Consider the following 26,297-nt stretch of genomic DNA (forward strand, 5'->3'; position numbering starts at 1 on the left):
GTGCAATTTTAAGGATAGAGCTGTTGGATTAATCAGGGCTTCTGTTTTTGACTAGTCCATTCTGATGTCCTAAAGCTTAGTTCTTGTCATTGGCATTTCTTAATTTATCTTGTTTGAAAGGTAACATCAATATAAAGCCTGGACTGAACAAGAGATTGTTTGTATGCAATCTCCCAAAGCAAGAACCTGAAGATATATATTGGAATTTGTGCCAGAGCAACACATTAAACTTGACTGGTTTGTGAAATGTGTTTGGCCGTTTCAATCTGGTTATTCAAGAAGGCTTGCCTTCGCAACCTTGCCCCTTGTGGTGTGGTGATCCTCTGGTTAAATCGCCACCAGTCAGCTCTTCTCCCCTCAAAGAGGAAATCAGCATATGGTCATCTGGGACTATGGTGACTTTACCTTGCCATGACTCTTGTGTTGTCTTACAGATAACTAACCACATACATGCTTTCAAATGCTGTTTAAATAGAATATCAATGCAGTCTTGTATGTACTACATGATGATCTCCAGTTTTAGTGTATTGGAAAAACTTGGGAAAAATTGGAAAATCTTGCCAAAATGGGCTTTTTGTTTTTTGGGCTGGGCACTGATAACTGATTCTGTGTAACTTTGCAAACTATTATTGAGTAAAAGTACAACATATAGTGAAGGTGTGGTCTCTAAATCCAAACAATATTGTTTCTTGCATTAATGTTGTTTGAATATACTGAATGAACAAGTGCTATAGATTTAATTGGTTGCACATTCAATGACAAGATTCAAGTCATTGAACTGCGGGAAGAGAATAAACTGCACTTCATGACCTTTAATACAGCATTTTCAGCATTAAATTACTGCACTGGCACAAAATATCTTGCGCTTCTTAAGCTTTGCGTGTCAGTTGATTTGCAAGCATCAAGGAATAATCGTGATCCACAATTTTGACCGTGCTGTTTTCAGCAAGTATTGACATGGCTCCTTTGTCTCCAATTCAGAGGTTCATGGTTTAAAATACACTTCAGAAAAATACATTTATCGATGTTGCATTGTTGGAGAAATTGATCTTCAGGCGAGATGTTATCCTGGGGTTCCATCTGCTTGTTTTAGTGGTGCCATTTGAAGAGGAGCAGGAAACTCTTGCTATTTTGACCAACACTTCTCTATTAACTAGTGGCTCTAAACAATTTCACTTGCCAGTCACTTTATTTGCTGTGTGCAAAATGGTTGTTCTTGTATGGCATAAGAATGATCACTTCAAAAAGTAATTCTGTTATATGTGAAGCAATGTGATGTTTGCGACATGCAGCGGGTGGCACAGTGGGTTAGCCCTGCAGCCTCACGGCGCCCAGGTTCGATCCCTGCTCTGGGTCACTGTGTGGAGTTTGCAGATTCTCCCTGTGTCTGTGTGGGTTTCGCCCCCACAACCCAAAGATGTGCAGGGTAGTTGGATTGGCCATGCTAAATTGCCCCTTAATTGGAAAAAATAATTGGGTACTCTAAATTTATTTATTTTTTTAAATGTTTGCAACATGCTCCAGTTCATTAACGGGCAGAAACATGGATATAAGGACAGTCAGATTTGAGTTCAACAGTATTGCACTAGCAATGGATGGATCTAAACTGGAAGCTGAATATAGAACTACTCAATTCAAAAACTCATTTAATGGGGGTTTCATCAATTTCATTACCTATGTCAGTGGTAAATTCATGCATCTTACTCCCAATCTGCTCTCTTTTCACCTTGCTGCAAAAAAGTCTGAGACCAGCTTGAGGTGGGGGTACATGGCAACCAATTAAACCTCAAGCCTCCACCCAGCTTTAAATGCTCCATACTTTAGTGTGGACCCTCTTGCATTGTAATCTCCATGAGGCATGTCCAATAAAGATTCTACTTGTTTTGGGGCGGTTGTGTATCGATTTTTGTGTTGTGAATGAGAGGGGCGTTTGAATATATTCTGACACTGTTTCAGAAGTTATGCCATGTGGTTTGCATATGAAATGAGAATTTACATTTTGTTGCCTCAAATGTTTGGTTACTTTTGCATTTGACCACGTATCGTGGATCAATACTACATAGGGCCTTGACCAAGGTGGTTTAGAATTGGCTGAGTAGGTAAACAATGGATTTAAGATTACCTGGGCGGATATAACCTAAACACTAAAATTAGCTGATGTTGGTTTGGATTAAGAACTGAGCTATTGGATTATTGAACTGAGTTCAATTCTTAACTCCATGATGAACATGCCTCACCATTTGCATCTTATTGCTCGTAATGATAATCTTAAATTTTGTACTGTTTTGTAATGCTTTTTGTCAAACTTTTAAAGAAAACTCAACGTTTCAATAGCTCCATTTTATGTAAAGCTTTGTTAATGTGTAGTAGTTTCTGTCCTTGTTTTCTTTTTCCCTTCCCCACCCATTCCACTTGAGTTATACAACCTGATCACAGCTACATTTCCTTTCTTTGTCCAGAGGCCTCGCCAAGAATCCTTCAGCAGCACCTTCCAAACCCATCCAGAGGAAAATGTAATCCAGCAGTGTCAGTACAGCTTCAAAGAAAAGTACAGCACAGGAACAAGCCCTTCAGCCCTCCAAGCCTGCGCCGACCATGCTGCCCATCTAAACTCAAATCTGCACTTTTGGGGTCCGTATTCCTCTCCTCATCCTATTCATATTTCTCAAGATGCCCCTTAAATGTCACTATCGTCCCTGCTTCCACCACCTCCTCCGGCAGCGAGTTCCAGGCACCCACTACCCTCTGTGTAAAAATAAAACGTGCCTTGTACATCTCTAAACCTTGCCCCTTGCACCTTAAACTTATGCCCCCTAGTAATTGACCCCTCTACTCTGGGAAATATCCACTCTGTCTATGCCCCATATAATTTTGTAGACCTCTTATCAGGTCGCCGCTCGACCTCTGTCATTCCAGTGAGAACAAACGGAGTTTATTCAACTGCTCCTCATAGCTAATGCCCTCCATACCAGGCAACATCCTGGTAAATCTCTTCTGCACCCTCTCTAAAGCCTCCACATCCTTCTGGTAGTGTTGCTTCATGAAAGGGAAATCATGTCTGACTAATAGAGTTTTTTGAGGAAGTCTCACCAGAACGGATAGAGAGGAACCAGTAGATGGGTTGTATTTGGACTCCCAGAAGGCATTCAACAAGATACTTCAAAAGGTTAAGTCATAAGAGCGCATGGTGTTGGAGGTAATATATTGGCGTGGATAGAGAATTGACTAATGGGCAGGAAACAGCAAATGGGGATACGGGGTTCTTTTTTCAGGTTGGTGACCTGTAACCAGTAGGGATTCCACAGGGATCAGTGCTGGGACCACAACTGTTTACAATTTATATTAATGACGATAACAGCCTAATGTTTGAGGCACCCAGTCCCCGGAGCTTAGTAAACTTGAGGCGAGGCTTCTTATTCCAGATAAACAAACTAATCATTCCATTAATCTTAAAATCTGTTGGGGATATTGGCTGTGTAAGAAATAACCAGGCCCCTAGCATAGACCTTACAAGTCTTTGTAATGTGGAGGGAATGACGTCAGAAATGGAACTAACTGTAGACAAACCCAAACTCTACTAAGTAGGGAGGCATCAAACTGCCATGACCTAGACAACCGGAACTTCCAGTTGGTAGATCCAATTCAGGTGAGAGCTATAAAGTAAATGGCAGAACCATCAGGAACATAGAGACACAGATCCTTAAAAGTGGCAGCATAGGTGGAAATGGTGGTGCAGAAAGCCTATGGCATGCTTGCCTTCATAGGCCGGGGTATCAAGTATAAAAGCTCAAAAATTATGTTGCAGTTATATCGAATGTTGGTTCAGCCATATTTGAAATACTGTGTCCAATTCTGGTCACCACACTACCAGAAGGACATGGAGGCTTTGGAGAGAGTACAGAAAAGGTTTACCAGGATGTTGCCTGGTACGGAGGGTGTTAGCTATGAGGAGTGATTGAATAAACTGAGGTTGAGGGACGACCTGATAGAAGTTTATAAAATTATTAGGGGTATAGATAGGGTGAACAGTTGGAGGCTTTTTCTCAGGGTGGAAATGACAATTACAAGGGAGCACAAGTTCAAGGTGCGGGGGGAAAGGTTCCGTAGAGATGTGTGGGGGAAGTTTTTTACACAGAGGGTGGTGGTGGCCTGGAATGCACTGCCAAGGGAGGTGGTTGAGGCAGTTACGTTAGTGACCTTCAAGACTTATCTGGATAGGCACATGAACAGATGGGGTATAGAAGGGTACAGGCAGTTGGTCTAGATAGGACATGTGATCGGTGCAGGCTTGGAAGGCCAAAGGGCCTCTTCCTGTGCTGTATTCTTTGAAAGAAGCAAAACAACTGCCAAATTTGCAAACAACACAAAAATAGGTGGAAAGGCAAGTTGCGAGAGGGATACAAACAGTTTGCAAAGAGATATTGATAGGTTAAAAAAGTTGGCAACGGGAGTTTAATGTGAAGTTCATTTTGGAAGGGAGAACAAAAGAGCAAGAGTATTATTTAAGTTGCAACACAAAGGGCCGCGGGGGGGATTTGTGCACAAAACGCTGAAAGCTGGCACACGGGCAGCAAGTAATCAGGGAGGCTAATGGAATGTTGGTCCTTATTTCAAGGGGTTGGAGTACAAGAGTCGGGAAGTCTTGCTGCAACTGAACAAGGTACTGGTGAGACCACATCAGGAATTCTGAGCAGTTTTGGTTCCCATTTCATTTCATCCTTTCCAGTATTTTGCTCACCACAGACATAAGATTGACTGGTCTGTAATTTCCAGGGATTTCCCTATTCCCTTTCTTGAACAGGGGAACAACTTTCACCTCCCTCCAATCGGATGGTACTACTCCAGTTGAGAGTGAAGACGCAAAGATCATCGCCAATGGCACAGGAATCTCCTCCCTCGCTTCCCATAGTAACCTTGGGAATATCCCGTCAGGTTCAGGGGACTCTATCCTGATGTTTTTCAAAATTTCCAGCACATCCTCCTTAATATCAACCTGTTCGAGTCTATTAACCTGGTTCACACTGTTCTCATGAGTAACAAGGTCCCTCTCTCTAGTGAATACTGAAGCAAAATATTCATTTAGGGCCACCCCCCACCTCCTCAGACTCTAGGCACAAGTTCCCTCCACTATCCCTGATCGGCCCTACTCTCACTGATCATCCTCTTATTTCTCACAAAAGTGTAGAACGCATTGGGGTTTTCCCTAATCCTTGCCAGGGCTTTTTCATGCCCCCTACTAGCTCTCAGTCCATTTTTGAGTTCCTTCCTGGCTACCTTGTAACCCTCTAAAGCCGTGCTAGATCCTTGCTTCCTCAACCTTGCGTATGCTTCCCTCTTCCTCTTGACTATAAGCTCCACTTCTCTTGTCATCCAAGGTTCCTTCACCTTACCATTCTTTCTTTGTCTCAGTGGGACACAAATTTCCAGCACTCGCAGAAAGTGCTCCTGAAACAATGCCCACGTTACTGTTGTGCATTTCCCCGAGAACATCTGTTCCCAATTTATGCTCCTCAGCTCCTGTCTAATAGCAGTATAATTCCCCCTCCCCCAATTAAATACCTTCCCATACTGTCTGTTCCTATCCCTCTCCATGACTATGGTAAAGGTCAAGGAGTTGTGGTCGCTGACACCAAAATGCTCCCCACCATGACATCTTTTTTTAAAAAATACTTTTTATTCAAATTTTCACAAAAAAGAAAACAATAACAGGAAATTCTAAGAACAAAAAAAAAACAGAACCCCCCCCCCCCCCCGCCGTAAATACAAAAGAGAAACAATAAATTAACGCCCGCCATTGGCAAAAAACAGATATTCAAACAAAAACAAAGAGACAACCCCCTTCTCTTTCCCCCCCGGGTTGTTGCTGCTGCTGACCTTTTGTTTTTATCGTTCAGCCAGGAGATCTAGGAATGGTTGTCATCTCCTGAAAAACCCCTGCACTGACCCCCTTAGGGCAAATTTCACACTCTCCAATTTAATAAACCCCGCCATATCGTTGACCCAGGCCTCCACGCTTGGGGGCCTCGCATGTGGACATGGTTTGCTGGGCTCCCTGAGCTCCGAATACACCTGTCCTCGCTCCCAAAAAACCGGCTCATCCTTGTCCCGGTCATATGAGCCCTGTGCAGTACCTTAAACTGTATGAGGCTAAGCCTCGCACACTAAGAGGAGGAGTTCACCCTTTCTAGGGCATCCGCCCACGTCCCCTCCTCAATCTCCTCACCCAGCTCCTCCTCCCATTTACCTTTCAGCTCCTCCACTGAGGCCTCGTCTACCTCCTGCATCACCTGGTACGCTTCCGAGATCCTCCCCTCTCCGACCCATACCCCCGAGAGCACCCTGTCCTGGACCCCACGCGGCGGCAGCAGGGGGGACCCCACGCGGCGGCAGCAGGGGGAACCCCGCCGCCTGACAAACGCCCTTACCTGCATGTACCTAAAGGTGTTCCCCGGGAGGGAGCCTGAACTTCCCTTCCAGCTCACCCAGGCTCGCAAACTTCCCGTCTATGAACTGGTCCCCCAGCCTCCTGACACCTGCCCTGTGCCAACTCAGGAACACGCCATCAATTCTCCCCAGAACAAACCGGTGGTTCCCCCGTATCGGGGACCCCACCTCCCCCCTGTGCCGCCTCCATTGCCCCCATATCTTGAGGGTAGCTGCCACAACCGGGCTCGTGGTGTACCTCGTCGGAGGGAGAGGCAGCGGCGCCGTTGCAAGCGCTTTCAGGCTCGTACCCACACAGGATGCCATCTCCAGCCTCTTCCATGCCGCCCCCTCCCTGTCCATTACCCACTTACGCACCATCACTGCGTTGGCAGCCCAATAATACCCACAGAGGTTGGGCAACGCCAGCCCCCCCATCACTGCCCCGCTCCAAGAACACCCGTCTCACCCTTGGAGTCCCGTGTGCCCACACAATCCCCGTAATGCTCCTGTTAACCCACCTGAAAAAGGCCTTCGGGATAAGGATGGGGAGGCACTGGAACAGGAACAGAAACCTCGGGAGCACCATCATCTTGACTGACTGCACCCTACCCGCCAAAGACAGCAGCAGCATGTCCCACCTCTTAAACTCCTCCTCCATTTGCTCCACCAGCCTTGTGAGGTTTAGCTTATGTAAGGCCCCCCAGCTCCTGGCCACCTTAAACCCCAAGTACCTGAAGCTCCTCTCCGCCCTTTTCAGTGGGAGCCTCCCAATCCCCCCTTCCTGGTCCCCCGGGTGTACCACAAAACAGCTCGCTTTTCCCAAAGTTAAGCTTATACCCTGAGAAATCCCCAAATTCCCAGAAAATCCCCATCACCACCGGCATTCCCCCCACCGGGTCCGCCACATACAACAATAGGTAATCCGCATAGAGCGACACTCGGTGCTCCTCCCCACCCCGGACCAGCCCCCTCCAATCCTCCGACTCCCTCAGCGCCATAGCCAGGGGTTCAATTGCCACCGCAAAAAGTAGGGGGGACAGGGGACACCCCTGCCTCGTCCCTCGGTATAGTCGAAAATACTCCGACCTCCTCTTATTCGTGGCCACACTCGCCATCGGGGCCTCATACAACAGCCTCACCCAACTGACAAACCCCTCCCCAAACCTTTCCAGCACCTCCCACAAGTACCCCCACTCGACCCTATCAAAGGCCTTCTCCGCATCTAGCGCCACCACTATCTCCACCTCCCCATCCACCGCCGGCATCATTATAACGTTCAAGAGCCTCCGTATATTAGTGTTCAGCTGCCTCCCCTTCACAAACCCCGTTTGATCCTCGTGGATAACCAGCGGCACACAATCTTCTATCCTCGTGGCTAAGATCTTTGCCAACAACATGGCGTCCACATTCAGGAGTGAGATCGGCCTGTATGACCCACACTGCAGGGGATCCTTGTCTCGCTTAAGGATCAAGGAGATCAGCGCCCGAGACATCGTCAGGGGCGGGGCAAAGCCCCCCCCCCCCCCTCCCTCGCCTCGTTGAAGGTCCTAACCAACAGGGGGCCCAGCAGGTCTGCATACGCCTTGTAAAATTCAACCGGGACCCATCCGGCCCCGGCCACCATGACATCTGACAACTGACCTCCAGCAGAGGGCAGCAGAGCAGAGCTTCTGATTGGCTGTTCCGGGGACATTTGCATACGTGCAGTGCGGTCAGCGTAAGTTGAAGGTGGTTTGTGAAGGGGCTGTTCTCGAGTGACAGCTTTACCCGAAACACTACTTACGTAGTGTCTCCCACCCATCCTCCTCCTCTAACCAAAAAAAAAGTTCTGTCCGTTGGCCTAGTTTCAGCCGTTCAGAGGAGGAGGAGCAGTCTCTGGGTGAGTATAAAAACTCACTTTAACCCGAGGATCGAGGCCTAGTTTCGGGAGCCGTTCAGAGGAGGAGGAGCAGTCTCTGGGTGAGTATAAAAACTCACTTTAACCCGGGGATCGAGGCCTAGTTTCGGGAGCCGTTCAGAGGAGGAGGAGCAGTCTCTGGGTGAGTATAAAAACTCACTTTAACCCGGGGATCGAGGTCCAGTTTCGGGAGCCATTCAGAGGAGGAGGAGCAGTCTCTGGGTGAGTATAAAAACTCACTTTAACCCGGGGATCGAGGCCTAGTTTCGGGAGCCGTTCAGAGGAGGAGGAGCAGTCTCTGGGTGAGTATAAAAACTCACTTTAACCCGGGGATCGAGGCCTAGTTTCGGGAGCCGTTCAGAGGAGGAGGAGCAGTCTCTGGGTGAGTATAAAAACTCACTTTAACCCGGGGATCGAGGCCTAGTTTCGGGAGCTGTTCGGAGGAGCAGTCTCTGGGTGAGTATACAGACCTAACGGTAACTTCCTGTTTTCCACTTTTTTTTCAAAAGTGACATCAGAGGGAAGCTGTGATCTGATTGGTTGATAACCAATCTGCCCCAAATTTAAAACTCGTAAACTTAAATTAAACAAATTAATTAATTAGAGATGGCTGGTCAGGTGATGTGCTTAAGCTGCTTGATGTGGGAGCTGGCAGATCCCATTGCGAGCTGCAGCGACCACATCTGCAGTAAGTGTTGGCTGCTCGAAGAACTCCGGCTCAGAGTTGATGAGCTGGAGTCTGAGCTTCACACACTGAGGCACATCCGGGAGAGGGAGGCTTACCTGGACACTTTGTTTCAGGAGGCAGTCACACCTGTCAGAGTAAATAGTTTAAATCCTGCCAGTGGCCAGGGACAGCAGGGTGTGACTGCAAGTCAGGCAGGTAAAGGGAACCAGCAGTCAGGAACTCAGGAGCCTCAGCCCTTGACCCTGTCCAACAGGTACGAGGCACTTGCTCCCTGTGTGGATGGCGAACAGGGCTGCAGGAAGGATGAGTCAGCTGACCAAGGCACCATGGTTCAGCAGGCCATTCAAGGGGAGGAAGTAAATAGGCAAGTTGTAGTTGTAGGGGATTCTATTATCAGAGGGATAGATAGTATCCTTTGTGAGCAGGATAGAGGGTCCCGCATGGTATGTTGCCTGCCCGGTGCTAGGGTGCGGGACATCTCTGACCGGCTTGAAAGGATATTGGAGAGGGAGGGGGAGGATCCAGTTGTTGTGGTCCATGTCGGTACCAACAACTTAGGCAAGTCTAGGAAAGAGGACCTGTTTAGAGATTATAAAGAGTTAGGATTCAAATTAAAAAACAGGTCCTCAAGGGTCATAATCTCCGGATTACTGCCCGAGCCACGTGCAAATTGGCATAGGGAGGCAAGAATAAGGGAAGTTAACACGTGGCTGAAAGAGTGGTGTGGGAAAGAGGGGTTCCTTTTCATGGGACACTGGCATCAGTTTTGGGACAGGGGGGACCTATACCGTTGGGATGGTCTCCACCTGAACCGAGCTGGAACCAGTGTTCTGGCGAAAAGAGTAAATAGGGTGGTCAATAGGACTTTAAACTAGAGATTGGGGGGAAGGGACAGTCAGGGAACCAAGAGGTGAAGGAATCAGTGGGAAGCGTAGCTGCTTAGGATTACAAAAAATCACGAAAAAACAGAGCTCAGGAGAGGTTACGATAGTCCCCATCTCACAAAATATGACACAGTGTATGGAAAGGCTCAGTAAACCAAGGTCCACCACACTAAGAAAACAAAAAGGGACAGTCAATAGGGAATTAAAGGTGCTATATTTAAATGCCCGCAGTGTACGGAACAAGGTAGATGAGCTTGTGGCCCAGATTGTGACTGGCAGGTATGATGTGGTAGGCATCACAGAGACATGGTTGCAGGGGGTTCAGGACTGGCAGTTAAACATCCAGGGATTTACAACCTATCGAAAAGACAGAGAGGTGGGTAGAGGGGGTGGGGTTGCCTTGTTAATTAGAAATGAAATTAAATCAATAGCACTAAACGACATAGGGTCAGACGATGTGGAGTCTGTGTGGGTAGAGTTGAGGAACCACAAAGGCAAAAAAACCATAATGGGAGTTATGTACAGGCCTCCTGACAGTGGTCAGGACCAGGGGCACAAAATGCACCACGAAATAGAAAGGGCATGTCAGAAAGGCAAGGTCACAGTGATCATGGGGGACTTCAATATGCAGGTGGACTGGGTAAATAATGTTGCCAGTGGACCCAAAGAAAGGGAATTCATTGAATGTTTACAGGATGACTTTTTGGAACAGCTTGTGATGGAGCCCACGAGGGAACAGGCTATTCTGGACTTAGTGTTATGTAATGAGCCAGAATTGATAAAAGATCTTAAAGTAAGGGAACACTTAGGAAACAGTGATCATAATATGGTAGAATTCAGTCTGCAATTTGAAAGAAGGAAGGTAGAATCAGATGTAACGGTTTTACAGTTAAATAAAGGTAATTACAGGCGCATGAGGGAGGAACTGACGAAAATCGACTGGAAGCAAAGCCTAGTGGGAAAGACAGTAGAACAGCAATGGCAGGAGTTTCTGGGAGTAATTGAGGACACAGTGCAGAGGTTCATCCCAAAGAAAAGAAAGGTTATCAGAGGGAGGATTAGGCAGCCATGGCTGACAAAGGAAGTCAGGGAATGCATCAAGGCAAAAGAGAGAGCCTATAATGTGGCAAAGAGTAGTGGGAAGTCAGAAGATTGGGAAGGCTACAAAAACAAACAGAGGATAACAAAGAGAGAAATAAGGAAGGAGAGGATCAAATATGAAGGTAGGCTAGCCAGTAACATTAGGAATGATAGTAAAAGTTTCTTTAAATACATTAAAAACAAACGGGAGGCAAAAGTAGACATTGGGCCGCTCCAAAATGACGCTGGTAATCTAGTGATGGGAGACAAGGAAATAGCTGAGGAACTTAATAAGTACTTTGCGTCAGTCTTCACAGTAGAAGACATGAGTAATATCCCAACAATTCAGGAAAGTCAGGGGGCAGAGTTGAATATGGTTGCCATCACAAAGGAGAAGGTGCTAGAGAAACTAAAAGGTCTGAAAATTGATAAATCTCCGGGCCCAGATGGGCTACATCCTAGAGTTCTAAAGGAGATAGCTGAAGAAATAGTGGAGGCGTTAGTTATGATCTTTCAAAAGTCACTGGAATCAGGGAAAGTCCCAGAGGATTGGAAAATCGCTGTTGTAACCCCCCTGTTCAAGAAAGGAACAAGAAAAAAGATGGAAAATTATAGGCCAATTAGCCTAACCTCGGTTGTTGGCAAAATTCTAGAATCCATCGTTAAGGATGAGATTTCTAAATTCTTGGAAGTGCAGGGTCGGATTAGGACAAGTCAGCATGGATTTAGTAAGGGGAGGTCGTGCCTGACAAACCTGTTAGAGTTCTTTGAAGAGATAACAAATAGGTTAGACCAAGGAGAGCCAATGGATGTTATCTATCTTGACTTCCAAAAATCCTTTGACAAGGTGCCTCACGGGAGACTGCTGAGTAAAATAAGGGCCCATGGTATTCGAGGCAAGGTACTAACATGGATTGACGATTAGCTGTCAGACAGAAGGCAGAGAGTTGGGATAAAAGGTTCTTTTTCGGAATGGCAACCGGTGACAAGTGGTGTCCCGCAGGGTTCAGTGTTGGGGCCACAGCTGTTCTCTTTATATATTAACGATCTAGATGACGGGACTGGGGGCATTCTGGCCAAGTTTGCCGATGATACAAAGATAGGTGGAGGGGCAGGTAGTATTGAGGAGGTGGGGAGGCTGCAGAAAGATTTAGACAGTTTAGGAGAATGGTCCAAGAAGTGGCTGATGAAATTCAACGTGGGCAAGTGCGAGGTCTTGCACTTTGGAAAAAAGAATAGAGGCATGGACTATTTTCTAAACGGTGACAAAATTCATAATGCTAAAGTGCAAAGGGACTTGGGAGTCCTAGTCCAGGATTCTCTAAAGGTAAACTTGCAGGTTGAGTCCATAATTAAGAAAGCAAATGTAATGTTGTCATTTATCTCAAGAGGCTTGGAATATAAAAGCAGGGATGTACTTCTGAGGCTTTATAAAGCACTAGTTAGGCCCCATTTAGAATACTGTGAGCAATTTTGGGCCCCACACCTCAGGAAGGACATACTGGAGCGGGTCCAGCGGAGATTCACACGGATGATCCCAGGAATGGTAGGCCTAACATACGATGAACGTCTGAGGATCGTGGGATTATATTCATTGGAGTTTAGGAGGTTGAGGGGAGATCTAATAGAAACTTACAAGACAATGAATGGCTTGGATAGGATGGACGTAGGGAAGTTGTTTCCATTAGCAGGGGAGACTAGGACGTGGGGGCACAGCCTTAGAATAAAAGGGAGTCACTTTAGAACAGAGATGAGGAGAAATTTCTTCAGCCAGAGAGTGGTAGGTCTGTGGAATTCATTGCCACAGAGGGCGGTGGAGGCCGGGACATTGAGTGTCTTTAAGACAGAAATTGATAAATTCTTGATTTCTCGAGGAATTAAGGGCTATGGGGAGAGAGCGGGTAAATGGAGTTGAAATCAACCATGATTGAATGGTGGAGTGGACTCGATGGGCCGAATGGCCTTACTTCCGCTCCTATGTCTTATGGTCTTATGACCTCGCTCGTTGCCAAGCACCAATCCAATATGGCCTCCCCCCGAGTCGGCCTATCGACATATTGAGTCAGGAATCCTTCCTGTACACACCTGACAAAATGTGCTCCATTCAAACCATTTGCACTAAGGAGGTTCCATTCAATATTAGGGAAGTTGAAGTCACCTATGACAACTCTGTTACTTCTGCACCTTCCCAATATCTGTTCCTCCATCTCTCTGCTGCTATTGGGGGGCGGGGTTATAGAAAACTCCCAATAAAGTGACTGCTCCTTTTTGTTTCTGACTTCCACCCAAACTGACTCAGTAGACAAACCCTCCTCAACTACCTCCTTTTCTGTAGCTGTGGTGCCCTCCCTAATTAACAGTGCCACTCCCCCTCCTCTTTTACCTCCCTCCCTATTCTTCTTAAAACATCTAAACCCCGGAACATCTAACAACCATTCCTGCCCCTGTGAAATCCATGTCTCCGTAATGGCCACAACATTGTAGTTCCAAGTGCTGATCCATGCTCTTAAGTTCATCTCCCTTATTCCTGACACTCCTTGCATTGAAACAGACACACTTTAACCCATCCCACTGAGAAGGTTCACTGGGATGATCCCCAGTGTGGAGGGATTGTCTTATGAGCAAAGGTTAAACAGGTTGGGACTCCACTTAGAATGAGAGGTGATCTGATTGAAACAGAGGATTCCTCAGGGGCTTGATGGTAATTGCTGAGAGGCTGTTTCCCCTCATGGGAGAGTCTAGCACCAGAGGGCATAGTCTCAGAATAAAGGGGAGCCAATTTAAGACAGATGAGGAGGAATTTCTTCTCTCCGAGGGTTATGAAGTCTTTGGAATTCCACAGAGAGCTGTGGGTGCAGAGTCCGTGTGTATATTTGAGGCTGAGATAGATTAAATCTTGATCAGTAAGGGAATCCAGAGTTACAGGGAAAGGGCAGGAAAGTGGACGTGAAGAATGTTGGATCAGCCATGATCCTATTGAATGGCGGAGCTGGCTCGAGGGGCCGAATGGCCTACTCCTGTTCCTATTTCTTACGGTCTTATGGACAAGGACAGCAGATACGTGGGAGCATAGCTAGCACTGCTGCCTCAGCGCCAGGGACCCAGGTTCAATTCCAACCGTGAGTGACTGTGTCCAGTTTGCACATTCTCCCCGTGTCTTTGAGGGTTTCCTCCATGTGCTCCGGTTAACTACCACATGTCCAAAGATGTGCAGGTGAGGTGGATTGGCTATTCTATAATTGTCCCTTGGATTAGGTGGGGTTACAGGGATGGGGCAGGGGAGTGCTCTTTCAGAGGGACTTGATGGGCCAAATGGCCAACTTCTGCAGTGTAGAACACCACCACCTGCAAGTTCCCCTCCAAGTCATTTACCATCCTGACTTGGAAATATATCGCTGTTCGTTCACTGTCACTGGGTCAAAAAGATGGAATTCCCTCCCTAATAGCACAGTGGGTATACCTACATCATGCAGCAGTTTAAAAGGCAGCTCACCACTACCTTCTCCAGGGCATTTAGGGATGGGCAACAAATGCTGGCATAACCAGCAAAGCCCATAACCTGTAAAAATATTTTTTTTTTAAATTATGCAACAGTGATACAAAGCTCTGGTTAGACCATAACTGGTGTATTGTGAGCAGTTCGTCTGGTGTGATGCCCAGGATATGTTAGCCTTCGAGCGAGAATCATAGATTTACCAGAATGATACCTAGACTCCAAGAGTTTGGTTATGAGGCGAGATTGCACAAATTAGGGGCATATTTCCTGGAGCTGACAAACTTGGGAACAGAGAACAGAAACTATTTCTACTGGTTGGCGAATCTAGGATTAGGGGAGATTGATTTTATTTTAAAAATTGGAGCTGGATATTTTGAGAATAAAATTAACACTTGTACACAAATTGGAACACTTCAAGACAATTGATAATGGATCAGTTTGTTAAATTATTCAATTTCAGATTTAAAGATTATCAAAGGTATTAAGGGACATGGGGCAAGGTTGGGTACATGGAGTTAGATCACAGATCAGCCGTGATCTAACTAAATGGTGGTTCAGGCTTGAGGGATTGAATGGCCTACTTGTATTTCTATGCTTCCAGGCATGTCACTGTTCCCTCTGTAATTAGGTCACCAAGAGGTGTCAGTGACAGCCTGGTAATTTCACCTCCCTAATTTTCAGAAATTGACAGGAGATAACTGCAACCTCCACAGATACCTTGATCACTTGATCAAGCTTGTATTAGGAATTGAGTGGAGCAAGACTCAAGCTTGCTTAATGGAACATAGTGTAGTTGGATACTATCTTTAATTCATATGATTTGAAAGGTCTGATAAAACCACAAAAGGGAGCAAAACGTTGTTGCTTTGCACAAAGTTTTAAAAAGGTCATAATTTTTATTTCAAATAGTATGGAAAAGCAAAAATATCAGTTTTATCAGCATAAAGGTTTCCTATTTTGCGCTTGTTTTCCATGGATTTAGTAACAATATACTGAGAATTTGAAGAATTGTCACAGTTTAACTGTCAGTGCTGGATTAATTGATATCAGATAGGGCTGAGGTCAAGCTGCTACAATTACCATCAATGTATCTGAACCCAAGGTTTTGACTTATGTCATCTACACAGTGAACTGCTAGCATCCGGTGAGGACAGTATTTTATATTTTATTTATCAAGCTGAGCTGTGATGCCAAAAGACACCTGATGTTAAGCATACAGAAAGATTATAATATAATAATCTTTGTCACAAGTAGGCTTAACACTGCAATGAAATTACTGGGAAAGGCCCCCTAGTCACCACATTCCGGTGCCTGTTCGGGTACATTGAAGGAGAATTCACAATGTCCAAATTACCTAACAGCACGTCTTTCGGGATTTGTGGGAGAAAACCAGAGCACCCGGAGGAATCCCACACAGACACGGGGAGAACGTGCAGTCTCCACACCAACAGTGACCCAAGTCGGGAATCGAATCTGGGACCCTGGCGCTGTGAAGCCATAGTGCTAACCACTATGCTACCGTGCCAATAAGTGAGTGGAGGGGAGCTGTACCCCAAAAGCCCGTTCAAATGATGAAGGATTTTTTTAAAATTTAGAGTACCCAATTATTTTTTGTCTTCCAATTAAGGGGCCATTTAGCGTGGCCAATCCACCCAACCTGCACATCTGTGGGGGTGAAACCGAGGCAGACATGGGGAGAATGTGTAAACTCCACACGGACAGTGACCCAAGGCCAAGATTCGAAAAGTTTTAGGATTTTGATGCCACAGCAGCGAAGGAACAGTGATATAGTTTTCATTCTGAATGTAAATTGTAAGAAGCTGTGTTCCGAGTACATTGCTTCCCACCTTCCCACCTTCCATTTATGAGAGCCCTTTATTCTCGCGCTCTGCTTTGAAGACAGCTAGCAATTAATTCTGTCATGCCCCACTTCTAAATTCTCTGAACATATTTGTTTGAAAATCCAGATACATTACATCCACTGCATTACCATTGTCTACTCTCTGTCAAAAAAACCAATTAAGTTGATCAAGCCAGAGTTCCCCTATTGAAATCCATGCTGACTGTTCATTATTATAATTCTTATTTCTAGGTGTTATTTGCTGAATGTCAAGGGGAGACGAAAAAAAAAGGTTCCCTCTTGGACATGTGGTCATTGACCTGGCGCTTGAGATCCAAATGTTACTTGCCACTTACGAGCCCAAGCCTAAATGTTGTACAAGCCTTGCTGCACATGGGCTGTTTCAGCACCTGAAGAGTCGTGAATGGTACTGAATACTGCAATTATGGATAAATTCTGGCTAAAAATTTGTATGTCAAACCAAATCCATACAACTGAAACAACTATGGATGCTTGAACAGTAGACAGCATCCCTTGCATGATGTTCGATACATTTTACAGAACTAACCTGAATTCCATCATCCATAATAGCAACTTTTGCATAGAATTTAGTGTAGAAGTGGGCCATTCAGCCCATCAAGTCTGCACCGGGCCTTGGAAAGAGCACCCTATCTAAGCCCATACCTCCATCCCATCCCTACACCCGTAACCCCACCTACCCTTTTTTGGACACTAAGGGCAATTTAGCATAGCCAATCCACCTAACCTGCAGATCTTTGGACTGTGGGAGGAAACCGGAGCATCCGGAGGAAACCCACGCAGACACGGGGAGAACGTGCAGACTCCGCACAGACAGTGACCCAAGCCGGGAATCGAACCTGGGACCCTGGAGCTGTGAATTAACTGTGCTAACCACTATGCTACCGTGCTGCCTATATGATCAGATATCTTGGGACAGGAATCTAGGTTTTTTAAAAGTAGATAAGTCTCCGTGATATTGCGCATGGGATGGGGTGGGGACGAGACGGGATTTTTTTTTAAATGAATTAACCATAAGATCTGCTGAGGTCCCTGCTATTAAATTAGTGTGCGTAATTCTATTTTTAAAATATCACTTTCCATCAAAAATAGGTATAAGGATTTGGTATGAGATTAGCTAATGGAATAATACAATGTGGCATTGAGACCCGGAGATTGAAAATTCCGAACGTTTTTTTAACTGTCTTCAAAATATTTGCTGGGAGATTGTTGTCGAAAAGAGGGTTTGGAAAGATCGCTACATTTATTTTTTGGAAGCCAGTCTTCAATGGTTGTTACAATGGTTTGAAATCAGTATGCTCAGATGGTAGGTGGCCGTTTCACCTCTGACGTCTCTGCTTGAGAGCCCTCTCACTGAAGCACGCCAGGCCAATGAAAGGCTTGGTTAGGACATGAATAAACACAAGCAAAACACTGCGGATAGTGGAATTTTGAAATAAACACAGCGCATTCTGGAACACTCAGCAGGTGCGGGGGGGAGAGTTCACGCCCCAGAGCATTCTCTGTTTTCGTTGAGTGTAACGGGACTCAATCTTGTGTGACATTTCTCACGAGAGCGATAACAGTCGCCTCCCATGTAATTATCCGATATTAAAGAAAAGCTGACGAGAGCACGCTATTAAACAACCTCGAAATTGCATTGCAACCGGAAAAATGCACGCATTTGCAGCTGATTTGACCAAATTATGGTAACGCAATTTCATGCAGTCGTAAAGAAATTATGAATTCTAAATCTTTTAAAATAAAGATCTGCCATGTGGCGTCGTTCACATTAGGGGAGTACGCATGAAATCTCGATCGGCAGCCCCTCCTGCACTGTTATTCAACACAGGCTGTCTTTCCGGTCGAAGGTTTTAAAAATGAATGTAATTTCTATATTGAAGTATGCCTACAGCGTACATAGTTTTCTCCTCCATACATGATGGCTGCTGCTGAACAGGCTGAGGCCACAGTCGCTGGTAGATTTTACCTTGCGTTGGGGATTATGATCAGTGTTGGATCATCAGAGCAGTGTTGTCCAATAGAAAACGTTGACTAACCAGAGGTGGGGCTACACTGACGCCATTTTATTCACTTGCACTAATTTTAGTAGAAAATGTCTTGCACTCAATATACGTATATGCCCTTCATGTGTATATTTACTCAACAAAGTAAGGTTAAGGGGGGGTTGTTGGGTTACGGGTATAGGGTGGATACGTGGGTTAGAGCAGGGTGATCATTGCTTGGCACAACATCGAGGGCTGAAGGGCCTGTTCTGTGCTGTACTGTTCTAATGTTCTAAAAACATCTACCACCATTCTGTGTGAAACATTTAGCAGTCTTTTGCTGCCATGGATTTACACAATACAGATCAGTACGCTTCTAGATTGTTGTAGTTAGGTAGACAGCACCATGACTCATTGAAGAGGATCCCATGACAATGCAGCGGAGGAGCCAGGGAGTTATCCTTGGTGGCTTAGCCAATATTTTTCTTTCATTCAACATCAATAAAACATTATCTGGTCATCAGGCGGCATGGTGGCACAGTGGTTAGCCCTGCTGCCTCATGGCGCTGAGGACCCAGGTTCGATCCCGGCTCTGGGTCACTGCGTGGAGTTTGCACATTCTCCCTGTGTCTGCGTGGAGCTCACCCCAACAACCCAAAAATGTGCAGGGCAGGTGGATTGGCAACGCTAAATTGCCCCTTTATTGGAAAAAACGATTGGGTCCTCTAAATTTATATTTAAAAAAAACATTATTTGGTCATTATCACATTGATGGAGTTTTCTACGCAACAAGATTGACTGCCCCGTTTGCTAAAACAGTGACTACACTTCAAAAGTACTTAATTGTAAAGCACTTTGGGACATCATGAACTGGAAAGACGATATTTAAATGCAACACTTATTTGGATCTACATGACAAATTCAGAGACGGGATCAAAGTATCCTTACAATAGCTACAAAGCAAATGAAAGTAAAATACTGTGGATGGGGGAAATAAAAACCAAAAAGGCTGGAAAAATAATTGAAGAAGCAATAGGGGCTGTTTAGCACAGGGCTAAATCGCTGGCTTTGAAAGCAGACCAAGGCAGGCCAGCAGCACGGTTCGATTCCTGTAATAGCCCCCCCCCGAACAGATGTCGGAATGTGGCGACTAGGGGCTTCATTCGAAGTCTACTTGTGACAATAAGCGATTTTCATTTCATTTCAATATGGACTCAATACGTTAACTCTGTTTTTCTCAGGGCAGCACTGTAGTGCAGTGAGTAGCACTGCTGTCTCACGACGCCGAGGTCCCAAGTTCAATTCTGGGTCACTGTCCGTGTGGAGTTTGCATATTCTCCCCGTGTTTGTGTGGGTTTCGCTCCCATAACCGAGAGATATGCAGGCTAGGTGGATTGACAACGCTAAATTGCCCCTCAATTGGAAAAAAATGAATTGGGTACTCTAAATTTATTTTAATGTTTTTCTCACCACAAATGCTGCCAGACCTGCTGAGTTTTTCCAGCATTTTCTGTTTTTATTTCAGTTAATGTTTAGAACTGGACAGTCAGGTTTAATGTTGTAATAGGGCGAGGGGGAAGAAGAACAAAATGGAAGGTTTGCTTTCGGGTCGAGGGTGAGAGAGGTTACATGACAGAGATGGCATGGAACAAAAAGCAAGGGGAGTGGTATCGTTGTTGTAATGCAACAAAGCATTTGTCCAGAGAGTGAATGGCAGAATAATGAAAAGCTATGTCCAAAAGCAATAACATGAAAAACAAGATTCAGACCAGTACATGGCAAAAAAATCAAAATGGACGACAGTTTGTGGTCTGACATTATTGAACTCAATGTTGAGTCCAGAAGGCTGTAAAGTGCCTAACCAGAAGATGAGGTACTGTTCCTCAAGCTTATGTTGAGCTTCACTGGGACACTGCAGCAGGCCAAGGAAAGAAATCTAAGTGTCAGAGCAAGGTGAAATGAAAATCGCTTATTGTCACGAGTAGGCTTCAATGAAGTTACTGTGAAAAGCCCCTAGTCGCCACACTCCGGCGCCTGTCCGGGGAGGCTGATACGGGAATCGAACCGTGCTGCTGGCCTGCTTGGTCTGCTTGAAAAGCCAGCAATTTAGCACAGTGAGCTAAACCAGCCCCTGATGATTTAATGATGATTTGATGATTTAAAATGGCAAGCAACCAAAAGCTATGGGCTGTACATACAGACTGGGTGGAGGTGTTCCACAAAGAGGTCACCCAAGTGTCTTTTAGATCCTCATATTCCACATACTGATCAGTTACAGTTTGCCTATCAACCTCATAAATTTGTACACAATGCTTTTCTGACCTTGGTCCATTTGATCCACCATCACACAGATAGATTAGGAAACAATGTACATGCTGTCTTTGGTCATTTATCTTCCGGTTTTATTACTTTGCACCTATTCAAGCTACTTGAAAAGCCTTGATGTTAAATTTACTTTCCTACTTTGGATCAGTGATTTCCTTCACAACAGGATCCAATGGGTGTTAGTTTCCGGAATTTACTCGGAGCCCGTGTTAACAAATACTGGATCGCCTCAGGGCTGTGTACTGTCATCTTTACTTTTCATCTCCTATGGAAATGATTGTCAATCAGAGTATGCTAACAATCCTGAAGTATGCTGATGACACAGTACTCGTGGATCTCATAAAGAATAACAAAAGAAACTATAGGAACTGAGTGGAGAAAATCATAAAATACTGTGATAACAATTCTCTTAACTGAAATGAAAATGAAAAATGAAAATCGCTTATTGTCACGAGTAGACTTCAATGAAGTTACTGTGAAAAGCCCCTAGTCGCCACATTCCGGCGCCTGTCCGGGGAGGCTGGTACGGGAATCGAACCGTGCTGCTGGCCTGCTTGGTCTGCTTTAAAAGCCAGCGGTTTAGCCAGGCAGGAAGAGTATTTGATCAGCAAATCTTCACAAAATCTGTTCTCATAGAATTTTGACAAAAAATAAAGTGTCATGAACAATGAGAATTATTCCTTGTTGCAGTATTACTGCTGGTTGCTTTAGGAAAAAGGCTACAATCCCTCAGATACAGGACAAATCAGTTCCTCATGATGCCCTACTGTATAAGAAATTCTAGCAGGAGTTTGATGAGGATATGCACTCAGGGTGATTCTTTTATTGCTCTTCTCGTTTTTTAACAAACGAACAATGTACCCAAAATGAATTTCCATTGGACAATAAAGGTGAATTTAAACTGCATTTGGTTTCCCAAATGTAGAAGAGACAGCACTGTGAGTAGGGAATACAGGATAATGAATTGAAAGCAGTACATGTAAATCACTGCTTCACAAAGAAGGTAGGTTTGGAGCCTGGGATGGTGAGACAGAAACAGATGAAAAGGTAGGTGTTACACCTCCTGCGGTTGCATGGGAAAGTGCTGTGGGAGGGGGATGAGGCATTGGGGGTGATTTAGTGGACCAGCATAGAATTCATAGAATCCCGACAGTGCAGGAGGCCATTTGGCCCATCAAGCCTGCACCAACCCTCTGAAAGCACACCCTACCTAGGCCCACTCCCCTGCCCTATCCCTGTAACCCCACCTAACCTGTCCATCTTTGGACACTGAGGGGCAATTTAGCATGGCCCATCTTTGGACTGTGGGAGGAAACTGGAGCACCCAGAGGAAACTCACGGGTTTCATTTCATTTAATTCATTTCATTTCATTTCATTTTCATTTCAGCACCAAACCCATCTACTGTGAAAAACTCACAAATAAGATTTGTTTTGTGGTGGCACCATGTTGGAGGTAGTAAAAATAGCAGAGGATGTGGCAGCACAGTGGTTCTGTGATTAGCACTGCTGCCTCACGGCGCCGAGGACCCGGGTTTTACCCCAGCCCCGGGTCACTGTCCGTGTGGAGTTTGCACATTCTCCCCGTGTTTGCACAGGTCTCACCCCCACAACCCAAAGATGTGCAGGGTAGATGGATTTGCCACACTAAATTGCCCCGGAATTGGAACAGAATAATTGGGTACTCTAAATTCATTTTAAAAAAAAGACATGGCAGAGGATGATCTTGTGAATGATCATTCTTGTGAATGAGGTGACTGCTGGGGTGAAAAGTGAGGAAAAGAGGAATCCTAGCGCGTTCTGGGAGGGCGGGGAAGGGGTGAGAGCAAAATGTGGGAGATGGGTTGGACACAGTTGCTGAATGGTACTCTCATTTAATCAGGTCCTGTTAACCAACTGACTGGTCTGTTTAACACAAAAGCAAAATATTGTGGAAGCTGAAATTCAAAATAAAAAAAGGCAAAAACCATTGAAAATACTCAGCAGGTAAAGCAATGTCTGTGGAGAGAAACAGATTGAACATTTCAGGTTAATGACCTTTCATCAGAATTGAAGGAGGATAGAAATGCCTTCACCTCCCTCCAAAAACCACATTAGGTTCCCCATGGCCTCACTTTCCACCCCACCAGTCTCCTCATTCAAAGTATCACCCTCCACCATTCATGTCACCTCCAGCATGATGTCACCTCCAGCATGATGTCACCATCAAACACATCATTCCTTCCCCTTTCAGCATTCCGAAGGGACCATTCCTGGTCAACTCCTCAATCATCCCCAACACCGTGCCACCTTTTTTAAGCCAGAAGGGGGAGGGGGCAGGAAGAACAAACGGGAAGACTTGTGATAGGGTGGAGGGCAGGACAGTTTAACCAATAAAAAAATTCATGATATAAAAGCCAAAGAAAGTGGTAATGGACCCACAGCCTAAAAGATGTGCAGGGTAGGTGGATTGGCGATGCTAAATTGTCCCTTAATTGGAAAAAATGAATTGGGTACTCTAAAAAATTTTTAAAGTGGTAATGGATGTGGTAAAGAAAAAAAAGTTGTGTCCAGATGTGGTGTGAATAGCTATAGTGCAGGTATCTTAATGCAATTTGAATGGATAAAGAAAGAAACAAAACAGCAAAAAAAAGAACAAGATGAAGGCAGAGGTTATGATCTAAGTTGTTGAACTCAATATTGAGTCGAGAAGGCTGCCGAGACAAAAGATGAGCTTGGGTTGGGCTTCACTGGAACACTAGCAGATCAAGAACAGAGGTCAGAGTGGGAGAAAGGTGAAGAATTAAAAAGACAAGCAACAGGATGCTTAGGGTCATGCTTGTGGACCGAACAGCGGTGTTCCGCAATGCAATACCCAGTCTAGGCTTGGTCTCCCCAAAGTATAATAATATTCTTTGTAAGTGTCACAAGTAGGCTTACATTAACACTGCAATGAAGTTACTGTGAAAATGTAGGTGTGATGACATAGTGAACAGGGAGTGCAGGATACTAAACCGAAAGAAGTACAAGTAAATTGTTTCACTTGGAAGGAGTGTTTGGTGGCATGGATCGTGAGAAGGGAAGAGGAGAAAGGGCAGGAGTTACAATTCCTAAGCCTGCATGGATAAAGTGCCGTAGGGAAGGATGGGGATGTTCAGGGTGACTGAGGTGGATTAGGGTGTTGCAGAGGAAATGTTCTTTTTGGAATGCTGAAAGGGGAGGGCAGGGGTAGATGGGTTTGGTGCTGAAATGAAAATGAAATGAAATGAAATGAATGAAATGAAAATGAAAATCGCTTATTGTCACGAGTAGGCTTCAATGAAGTTACTGTGAAAAGCTCCTAGTCGCCACATTCCGGCGCCTGTCCAGGGAGGCTGGTACGGGAATCGAACCGTGCTGCTGCCCTGCTTGGTCTGCTTTAGCACAGGGCTAATTCGCTGGCTTTGAAAGCAGACCAAGCAGGCCAGCAGCACGGTTCGATTCCCGTAACAGCCTCCCCGAACAGGCGCCGGAATGTGGCGACTAGGGGCTTTTCACAGTAACTGCATTTGAAGCCTACTCGTGACAATAAGCGATTTTCATTTCATTTCATTTAAAAGCCAGCGATTTAGCCTGGTGAGCTAAACCAAATTATGCTGAAGCAAGTGAAAATGGTGACTGTGGTTGAATTTTGCAAGCCCAGGCCAGATGGAAAATCCAACCAACTGTCCTGGCTTGAGACAATTCACACCTCTTTAACCTGGGGTTACCCCTATTTCTGGATCTGTAAAGATTCAATTACCTGCAAATGCTCGCATTCTAAGCATTGTCTGGCATCTTTGAATTTGTCTATATATATGTTTCTGGAACATGAAAATGAAATTAAAAAATGAAATGAAAATTGCTTATCGTCACAAGTAGGCTTCAAATGAAGTTACTGTGAAAAGCCCCTAGTCGCCACATTCCGGCACCTGTTCGGGGAGGCTGTTACGGGAATCAAACCGTGCTGCTGGCCTGCTTGGCCTTCATTCACCTGAGGAAGGAGCAGTGCTCCGAAAGCTAGTGTTTGAAACAAACGTGTTGGGACTTTAACCTGGTGTTGTAAGACTTCTTACGATGGTTTGGAGAGGGATGAGAAGGGGTGAAAGAATAAGTGCATGAAATGGATTTGACACAGTAGAGATCTCGGACAACTGCACTGGGGGGAATCCTCCGCTGAGGACAAAGGGAGATGTATCAGAAGTGCTGGGGTGGCAGTTTGCATCATCAGAATGGCTGATGTGCCAACTGTGTGGTATTATCATAAACTCGTTTCGCTCAGTTGGCTGGACAGCTGGTTCGTGATGAACCGAGTGAACGTCGGTTCAATTCCTGTCCCACTGAGGATATTCAAAGCCTTCTCAATCTTGCCCCTTACCTGAGGTGTGGTGATCCTCAGATTAAATCACCACCAGTCAGCTCTCCCTCTTAAAGGGGAAAGCAGCCTATGGTCATCTGGGACTATGGTGACTTTACCTTATTATCAAAGACATTAAAAAGTCAATATTTTGTACGTGGCAAGCAATTTGAACATAAACCTTAAAAGATCATATTTGCATAACACCTCATCACACCTCACATACAATAAATTAATTTGAAGTACAATGTCCTCCACTATGGATAATATGGAGCTGGTCACAGCAGCCATTTTGAGCACAACAAGATCCCACACCAGTAAAGAGGTGCTAAGCAGCTCAGGAATCAAAGTTGACGACGCTGGGTGAGAGAAAAGTCGCAGATGTTCGAATAATACAACGGACCTTTTAAAAAGACGACCCATTTAGGAATCCCTCCCCCCTAGCACAGCATTGAAGTGTGGAGTCAGCTCAGATTGCGGCTGAGGTTCGGGAGTGGGGGCTAAAATGGACGCCGCAAGAGAGAGAGCCCGAGATGTGGGAGACAGGATTTGAAATGATTTGGGGGAGAGGGAGGGGGTGAACATGTGCCAGAAGTGAACCGAGCCCCTGTAAACATTTTCCCCCTGACTCATTACCTTGGAGCGTAAGAAAACGTGATTGAGCATCTGAAGAGGCTGATTGACAGCCGCGGGGGAGGGAGAGGCGGGACTTCCGGCCTGGCCCCGGCGTCGGCAGTGACCAATCAGCGCGACGCGCGGACGTATGATTAACGCCGTAACCATAGCGAGCGGCGTGCGCTGCGTCACTTTGTCTGGGCGAGGTGGAGAGGAGGGGGGACAGCAAGCAGAAAAAAAGAAGAGGCTAGAACGCGCTTCTCCAGACGCCACTTGGTCTTCTGAGCTCCCGACAACAGAGTAGAGCTTTAACGACACAGCAACCATGTAAGTGCTGCTTTCACAGGCGGCTCGAATAGCCAGTGGCGTCTTCTCCGCAGTACCCGTGCGGGGTGGTGTGGGAGGGCCGGCCAGCCAGGCGGTGGGAGTTAGGCGCCTTTTCGCCAGCCTAGGCCGCTGCAGTTTTTAAAAAAAACTCGCTTAACAAATAGGATGGGGAGTGAAGGAAGGTAAAAGATTGAGGGCTTGCAACATTTTGAAATGTTCAATCTTCTGTCTGGTAGCCGAATATGTGTTTAAGCGAATGCCTTATTCGAAACCCAATCCATGGAGGGGGTTCTTGTCGGCTGCAAAGTACGGGGCTACAGTAGGTGGGAAGGGCATTTAATGT

The 26,297-nt window shown here is 45.5% G+C and overlaps 1 protein-coding gene and 1 long non-coding RNA gene across 3 annotated transcripts in view; one reads left to right on the forward strand and one right to left on the reverse strand.

Annotated features, from left to right (window-relative positions):
- Positions 1–26,297, reverse strand: part of LOC119958128 — a 32,243-nt gene that overhangs the window by 5,583 nt on the left and 363 nt on the right. Inside the window, exon 1 of one of the 2 annotated variants that reach the window (XR_005458964.1) lies at positions 25,649–25,723. The exons of the other annotated variant lie outside the window; for it this stretch is intronic. This is a non-coding gene — a long non-coding RNA (uncharacterized LOC119958128). Of the gene's footprint in view, positions 1–25,648; positions 25,724–26,297 lie in introns of those variants that run through there. 2 annotated transcript variants of the gene reach the window in all.
- Positions 25,764–26,297, forward strand: part of LOC119958127 (prostaglandin E synthase 3-like) — a 31,238-nt gene continuing 30,704 nt past the window's right edge. The window contains exon 1 of the mRNA XM_038786403.1: positions 25,764–25,954. Coding sequence (XP_038642331.1) covers positions 25,953–25,954 — 2 coding nt within the window. The 5' untranslated portion in view covers positions 25,764–25,952. The remainder of the gene's footprint in view (positions 25,955–26,297) is intronic.

The sequence above is a fragment of the Scyliorhinus canicula genome, chromosome 28, assembly GCF_902713615.1.
Source record: "Scyliorhinus canicula chromosome 28, sScyCan1.1, whole genome shotgun sequence".
NCBI classification, from domain to species: domain Eukaryota; kingdom Metazoa; phylum Chordata; class Chondrichthyes; order Carcharhiniformes; family Scyliorhinidae; genus Scyliorhinus; species Scyliorhinus canicula.